Source organism: Mus pahari, chromosome 3 (assembly GCF_900095145.1).
Source record: "Mus pahari chromosome 3, PAHARI_EIJ_v1.1, whole genome shotgun sequence".
Taxonomy (NCBI): Eukaryota; Metazoa; Chordata; class Mammalia; order Rodentia; family Muridae; genus Mus; species Mus pahari.
In genome coordinates this window covers 138,272,151-138,280,495 of record NC_034592.1, presented here as the reverse complement: position 1 = coordinate 138,280,495, position 8,345 = coordinate 138,272,151, and the positions used below count along the sequence as shown (strand labels likewise).

The following is an 8,345-nucleotide window of genomic DNA, read 5'->3' as shown; positions in this document are numbered from 1 at the left end:
AGTCTGCCCAAGGCTACAAGCCTACAGTCTGCCCAAGGTTGCTAGGCTACAGTCTGCCCAAGGCTGCAAGCCTACAGTCTGCCCAAGGTTGCTAGCCTACAGTCTGCCCAAGGCTGCAAGCCTACAGTCTGCCCAAGGGTACAAAGCTTCAGCAAGGCTGGAGCTAGGAGTCTGGTTGTCTGCATCTGTTGCTCCAGCCTATGGTCTTACATTGTGTTTTTACTGATCTTTTCTACAAATGCATAATCAGAAATACCATACTGCCATGTATTTTAGCTGAACCATTCCCACCAGTAAAACAAGTCAGTATGCCTCCTCTGGGCCTTCACCTACTTACACTTCACTGTTATTTCCTAGGGTGTCAGATGCCTGATACATTCAACTCCTGGTTTCTCATAACCCTGCTTCACGTCTGGTAAGTGAGGTCATCAAAGTCGTGTGTGTGCTTTAAGATGCGGCTCTCCTCGGGTCTGATTATATAAATGGCACTTGTTCAAGCATGAAAACCTGTCCCTCTCATTTTCATAACTGCTGCCTGGAAGCACATTTTTATTAAAGGTCAAAGCATAAACCCAGAGAGAAACTAATATTTGTAATATATTTTTTTTAAAGAACACCTAACCCCATGAATAATGCTATCAGTATCTCCAAGAGACTCTCTGAGGCTGGATGGAAAAGTTCTGTCCCTCAGCTGTTTTAGGAAAGTTCACATTTACGTAAAAGTGGTTTGAATTGTGAGAATCCGTGGTCATTTTCATCGCTGGTCATCAGAAACCTATAACAAATTATACCACTGACATTTACACCCGTGCCTCTGAGTGTGCGTGCAGGTTAGAGGCAAGCCAGATTTGTTGCATGTGAAAATATTTAACACCTTGAACAGTATATTTTTTCTTTTGCTGTGAAGTAGCCAAAAAAAAAAAAAAAAAATCAATTTTTTTATCTACTGTTACACAGCATTAAAGGTCAAAGGGGGATATAGGAGTCACTGAGGTGGGGGGCTGGGGGCACTGTCAGATCTTGGGAGAGTAAACTCTGGAGAACTGGTTACTACACTGACCACAGCGAGTGCTCTATGGAGCACGGGGGCGGCTGCCTGTCAAAGGACCCTTGTTTGAGCCTGCCTTTAGCTGAGCCTCGCACCACAGGCCTGGCTACTGTATAAAGATGTTTGGTCCTGATAGTCTCTGCAGTGCCCCTCTTTCCAAACTCACTGAGTTGGCTGAGGAGCCCAAAGGGGCAGTTTATTTTATGGATTCTTTTTTTTTTTTATGAACTCTCTAAACCAGTAGTTTATAGAAGGGACACTGTGCCCTGGGGACTTTGTTGGGTACTAGGGCTGGCTCTCAAAAAGCCGGGCCCAGTGAGGGAGAGAGGCCGGGTATAAACTGTATTGCTAAGTTGGACAACCTATGTAAGTGGTGCGTCTAGGAGAGAAGAGTGCGTTTGGGCTGTTGGAGCCCTTCCTAGCGCTGCTTGTCGTCAGGCAGATACTGCGGTACTTGTCGGGAGGCTGAGAAGGCTCACTGTCTGCCTTTGGTGTCCATGGTGGGGGTTAAGCACAGGGTGCAGGGTGGGATACTGGATACATTGAGAAGAAAACGACTTTTTTTTAAGAGTGAGGACTGGATGGTAGAATTATTCATTGGGAAGGCGGGAGGGTTGCGAGAAGGCAAAGCTGTCCCCAGAGGAGCTCAATGATAATATTCAGAGCCTGTATGAAAGACTCTTTATTGCCCATATAGCTAGAGGTATCCGAGTGGGAGAGGGAGTGGATGGCAAAATAAAATATATAATCCCTGTGACCACATCCCAAGGGCAATGGCTGACTAATAGCCGAGAGTACCTTGAAATGACTTAGATTTCTTTAAACTTTCCAAACTGTGTCCACTCAGCTCTTCTTGCTGAAGGTAACTCTTTTAGAGGAGTGGGGTGTCCCAGCACCAGTTAAGTAGAAGGGGTTGGGGGGCTTCTGTTCTTTGTCTTTCTCCAGCCTCGTCCTTGCTCTTACTTCTCGCGGTCTAGATAGGTTTTGGTAGAATGTCTTGGCCCTTTTTTATTGGACTCAGCAAATCCTTGTCAAGGACCTTCTGTGTGTTTGGTACCGTGAGGTGCTGGAGAGAAGGCTGTGATACGGTTCACACGTTTAAAAAACTGGCGGAAGATGAGCACGGTTGTCTATGGTAGATGATAATGAAATGCCTGGCTCAAAGCCCAAAGAAAAGCTGCGGAAGCACAAAGGTAGACACGTCTGAACTCAGTGGCACGAGGGAGGTACTGGACCGACATATAGAACTCAGAGTACTTCAGGGCAGCCAATTGGCTGAAGTGTTTGGGGTAGGTTTGTAGAGGAATCTAGTCAAAGGGTCACCAGAAAAGTGGTTTGGGCCCATTTGTGTAGTGATCTTCTGAGAATTGGGAACTCCCTCTCCTAAGGGGTAAAAACAGAAGTGGGATGGATCTCCCCAACAAGTCTATAGGAACGTTAGGTTCTTCTAGTCTTGTTCTCTTGGCTCTGAGATTCCAGGGTATAAACTGAGGGGCAGCCAAACTCCGACTGAGAGTTCGGTAAAGAGAGACACTGCAGGAACACGAATTGAATCACCTCTTGGAGTGGCAGCTGTGAGGGAGGAGGTGGGGAAACAAGGAGGGACAGAAGCAATCATAAGGAGGGACAGATCCCCACAACCCAAACCACGCCAAACAGATGCCTAGTAAACCAAAGTATCCTGATGGGAGGCTTTCCAGAGTATGTCTGGGTCCAATAGGTGATTGTCACCCCTAGCTGCTGGGTCCTTATTGGCAGGCGAGATAGGAATGGGATGCCAGCAATCCTGTACATTGACGATGGTCCACTTCTCCTGTCTGCTCTTGCTCCATACTTTTCTGTGGGTTGAGATTTAAGGCCGCAGACGCCCTTCTGTCCTTTGCTGGTTAGATATTCAGTGAGCTTGCTGTGGTGGGCGCTGATCGTGTGTCTGTTATCTCTGCTGAACACGATCAGTATTGACTACAGCTGCTGGGAAAGATGCTGTTGCAGTCACCCAGCATCCCTCCATGGGCTTGGTAAACAGCCTTCCTTCCTGCACGCTTCCTTCTCCCTGCGAGCTCCCTGGACCAGAGACCTGGGAGCTCGTCTTGCCTGTCCTTCATTCATTTCCCATGGTCAGTCAGTCATTTGTTACTTAGCTCAAACTCTTTTGACACTGAACTAACAGTAACAAATGAATTTACTTTGAAACCAATACGCATGCTCACATTGGATGCAACCATGTAAAGCTTGTCTTTACAACGTCAGGAAATGCCTGGTACTTCCTATTCTATTTGGACTAATGTTAGCAGTAGTTGAAGGTTTGGCCCACCAAACTGATTTCACCAGGGTGCAACCCCCAGTCCCTGATTCCCACCTTTGCTCTCAAGTTTCTGAGCATGCCATTCACGTCCTAGAAGATGCCGCCTGTACCTTGATTGCCACTGTGCAGTCGTGGCATTTACCCTTCTCACTACTGGACAGCTCTTGGTTTCCCTCAGTATGTAATTAAGGCATTCAGTTCATTATAAAGTCTTCCCGCCCGTCTGAAGGCCATTCTTCTGTGATTCTTCGATAGATTTTAAATTTTATATATTGGTGGATATATAAAAGCATAAAAATTGAGGCAGGCGGATTTCTAAGTTTGAGGCCAACCTGGTCTACAAAGTGAGTTCCAGGACAGCCAGGGCTATACAGAGAAACCCTGTCTTGAAAAAAACCAAAACAAACAAACAAACAAACAAAAAACATAAAAATTATACATGTCAATGGAGTAATATTTTGATACCTACATATGTGCATTACATGATTTGTATTTGGACATGTGTATGTGTCTGTCTGCATGTGGTTTTTTGTGCAGAGGCCAAAGGAGGGGGTCTGGTGGCCTGCTTCATCATTCTGCCGTAATAAAGATAGAACAACTCAACTGGGTGGTGGTGGCGCACACCTTTAATCCCAGTGCTCAAGAGGCAGAGGCAGACAGGTCTCTGAGTTTGAGTGAGTTCCAGGATAGCCAGGACTACAGAGAGAAACCCTGTCTTAAACAACAAAACAAAAACCAAGCAATATAATAGAGCTGAAGGGGTTTGCAGCCCCATAGGAAGAACAGCAGTATCAACCAACCAGAGCTCCCAGGGACTAAACTACCAATCAAGGAGTACACATGGAGGGACCCATGGCTCCAGCCGTATATGTAGCAGAGGATGACCTTGTCGGTCATCAATGGGAGAAGAGGCCCTTGGTCCCTTGAAGGCTTGATGTCCTAGTGTAGGGAAATTTGAGGACAGGGAGACAGGTGTGGTTGGGTGGGTAGGTGGGGACACACCCTCATAGAAGCAGCAGGAGAGGGGATGGGATAGGGGGTTTCAGGGGGGGTGGAATCAGGAAAGGAGATAACATTTCAAATGTAAATAAATAAAATATCCAATAAAAAAGGTTAAAAAGGGGGCTGGAGAGATGGCTCAGCGGTTAAGAGCACTGACTGCTCTTCCAAAGGTCACGAGTTCAAATCCCAGCAACCACATGGTGGCTCACAACCATCCAAAATGAGATCTGACGCCCTCTTCTGGTATGTCTGAAGAAAGCTACAGTGTACCTAGATATAATAATAAATAATAAATAAATCTTTTTAAAAAAAGGTTAAAAAAGGAAAAAAATTATTATTATTTATATATGAGCCATCTCTTTAAGTCTCAGCCTCTCTCTCTCTCTGCCCCCCATCATTTTATGTTTAAATTATAGTCAAGTTAAAAAAGCTATCATTTGTTTATTTCACTGTGAAAGTTTTTGAAATTCCAGAAGTTATGTCCTCCACAGAATCGATATGCACTCTTCAATGCTGAGTTCTACAAAGAATAATGTCTTCTCACCCACACTGTTTAAGTGGGTGAAAAGGTTGGTGCTTGGAGTGAAGGTGTGGAAATGGTGTGACTACTTCTTACGTGTGTAGCACACAGGCACAAAAGGACCCTGAAGCCACTTCCTGGAAACCCAAAGGCAGTTTTCAAAGCCATATCTCTACTTCATTTCCCTTGTTTTACACGAGGAGGGATGGTTCTGGTGATCTGAGGACATTTGTCACAAGTCACTTTATATCCCACATAACAATGGAGAATCTGAGACAAACCCAAAGCTAACTGTGAACTGCAATGCCCTAGTGTATCTTCTTGGTGACCAAGGGGACCTGGGTCTCCTTTTCTGAATACAAATAATGACAAAAATGACTTTTCGACGACTAGCTCTAAAGTGAGTGTTGCTTTTCTTGGCATTCACTGTCTGTGTCCCAGAAGGCCCTGGAAACAGTAGATGCTTAGGAACTGCAATCCTTGACCTTCAGGGGCCCAGAGCCAGAGGATGGGCCTGAACTGTTAGGAGAGTCAGAAGTAACTTGTAAAGATGTTTCACGTGCCAAAGAAAGATGGAGGGTGAACATTAGGGGAGCCAGGTAGCACTCTTATAAAGAAGAAAAGGAAGTAAGGTATGGACTGAAAAGGGTTTGGAAAACATACCTTCCCCATCCCAGTCCAGCCAGGGAACTGCCCTGGCAAGCATTGGCAGCACGTGCCAGGGTCGCTTTAAAAGCACCCTTGCAGTTTTGCTGTAGCTGTGGGCATCCGGGCTCCTGCTGACTCCAGCAGCTTCAGACCTGCTATATATGGTGTGCCCTGGCTGGGTGCACCGCTCCTTTCTCCTTCCCCCAGCCAGAGGCAGCGCTCACACATTCACACATAGGTTGTTGAGTTCCTTTTTGTTTAAACCCAAGGCCCACGCACAAGCGTTTCATCAGCATGCGTGACCTTCAATGCCCTGGTACTTGCCAGCCAAGAACTTGATCTTATGGATCTGGTTTCGAGCCATATGTAGCTTATGGTAGTTCTTGTCAGATGAGGTGGTTTCAGGAAGCATTTTGACTTGCTTTCTTTTGCCACAGATGAATCTGATGGCTACTGTGCTCCCCCTAGACAGCTTAGAGACGAAGTTTAGGAAACTAGGTAGAGATAACCATGTACATAGCCCCAGGAAAGGGTCAGTATGCCAGCACACCAATATATAAACCACTCCTTAGCAAACTAAGGGGCTTGAGTGGCCACGTTGGCATTTCTCTCGATGCCTCAGTGGATAACAAAGTAAGGCAAACAAGCTCTAAAAAAATCCCACTTGAGATTCTGTCAGTGTGGCAGACCTGTGCACATGCCCACTGGTTACAGAGTTCAGAATCAGATCCTCACAACAGTAGACTTGGTTGAAAAAGGCCAAATTCCAAACATGGTTGTGTGAGACAGGATGTTCAGAGCTGCCAAAATGTGGCAGGAGCTCAGCATTAGGAGTCACAGGATTCTACCCTCGCGGTTGATGCTGGGAAGGGACATGGCCTCTCTTCTTGGCTCTTGTTCTTTTGACCGTGCAGACAGGGATGTCCTCTCAGCAGGAAGAGGCTGCTGAGCTGGGCCTCACTGAATTGAAGGAATAGTGTGAGATGTGAGAGACACTGGCTTGGGGGAAGCTTAGTCTGTGTCATGTCTTCTCTTCTCCGCGGTGTGACCTTAAGTTACTTAAGCACGAGAAAGGCAGAGAGCTGGGCTAGATAAATAGTTGTGTAAATAGAGGCAGGTGATGGGAACAGATGCATTGGGTACAGATGCATCGGGTCTTCTACTGTAGAGCCTGTCTCTGTGCTGTATAAACAGACTGGGGAGCCATAACGGAAGGCTTGAACTCTCCTGTTTTTCTTTGCTTTGCTAGCTGGGTTCCTCGCCTTCCTTATATGTAAAGGAGATCAGGATTATTTATGAGCCCTTGGAATCACTGAGAGACAGGGGTAGTGCTGAGGCTTACAACCTCGATAATAAATTGCAGGTTTAAGAGCATCAGCAACTGTGGCAGGAGCATGTTGGCTTGCTGTAGAGCAGTGCAGCTCGCAGATCAGCCTAGCTCGCAGAGCAACCTGTATTTGGAGTAGGTGCTCACAAAGACTTGCTAAACAAGTGATTAATTGATACATGCATTTTATTGTTACTTTCTTTTTAATGTTTATCTTGCATTCGTAAGGGTCATTTTTGTTTGAGTCTGTAAGCCTTCCCTCCCCCAAAGAGCCCTTTTCAACATTTAACATAGGATCAGGGTGTGGTGGTACAGGGCTGTTATCCCAGCTCTTTGGAAGTAGAAGCAGCAGGATCAAGGAGTTCAAGACTAGCCTGAGCCACAGAACCCCCCTCTAAAAGAAAGAATAAGGAAAAACAAACAAAAAAACATTTACCACGAGTGTTAGTCTAAGGAACACGTACACAGTGTCAATTAAGGATTGGATTGAGCTGTTTGGTTCTTTTGTGTCAATGTAGTTTTCATTATTCTCCAAATTGACTGGCTCTCACCGACTCTCCTCGTACAGTGAGGGTGTGGCCTGTGTTAGCTTTGTCTTAGACCCTAGGTCATCTAGTCGTTAGATGAGACATTTTGAATTTGTTTCATTAATTTCACTTTCTCTTTGGGCCTCACCTGGTAGTTTTAATCTGTTCTGTCAATCTTTTGGTGGCGAGGGGCGATTCATCTACTTTTGTGTTTTCTGAGGCAGGGTCTCCCTGTGTATCCTGGGCTGCCCTCAAATTTAGGGTTTCCTCGCCTCAGCCTCTCTAGTGCTGGAGTCACAGGCTTGCAACTTTATGCCTGGCTGTGTATTTATCTTTAGTAAAATTTGGTTTCTTCCTTTCTAGGAGTGGCTTTTGTCTTACAGGTGAGCTTGTGTCAGTGTAAGCATCAATCCCTTCCAGTGTGCTGTTTTCATTGAGATTTTAGATATATATATATATTTTTAAATTAGGTATAGGATAGGGAGGAGCTGTGCACATCTGTATATGTATATATCATCACATGTGTACCTGGTACCTTCAGAGGTAAAAGGGCATTGGATCCCCGGAACTGGAGTTACAGGTGATTGTGAGCCACCGAGTGAGCTCTGAGAGTCAAACTCCAGTCCTCTGCAAGAGCAGCCATGTTACTAACCACTGAGCATTCTCACCAGTCCTCCAGTATGCCTCTTCTAGTGTGATGCTAGTCTTAAAACTATGCCCTGTGTGAATTAAAGGAAAAACAGAGCCAACAGATTCTGGAAGGTTTGTTCTGGTCGTTGAGTGAGGCAAGCAAACTTCCGTGTAATTCTAGGTGCCGGTCTCAGAGTTGATATGAGGTTTGTAACATTGGGTGGATTATGTTCTAGACCAGTTCTTTCTTCTTCTTCTTCTTCTTCTTCTTCTTCTTCTTCTTCTTCTTCTTCTTCTTCTTCTTCTTCTTCTTCTTCTTCTTCTTCTTCTTCTTCTTC

At 45.5% G+C, this 8,345-nt stretch overlaps 1 protein-coding gene across 2 annotated transcripts in view; it reads left to right on the top strand.

Moving 5' to 3' along the window:
* The window catches only part of LOC110317798 (ubiquinol-cytochrome-c reductase complex assembly factor 1), an 83,852-nt gene that overhangs the window by 29,069 nt on the left and 46,438 nt on the right, over positions 1 to 8,345 (top strand). For both annotated transcript variants that reach the window (XM_021192573.1, XM_029536686.1), the window contains exon 6: positions 358 to 415. In XM_021192573.1, the coding sequence (XP_021048232.1) occupies positions 358 to 415 (58 nt within the window). The remainder of the gene's footprint in view (positions 1 to 357; positions 416 to 8,345) is intronic.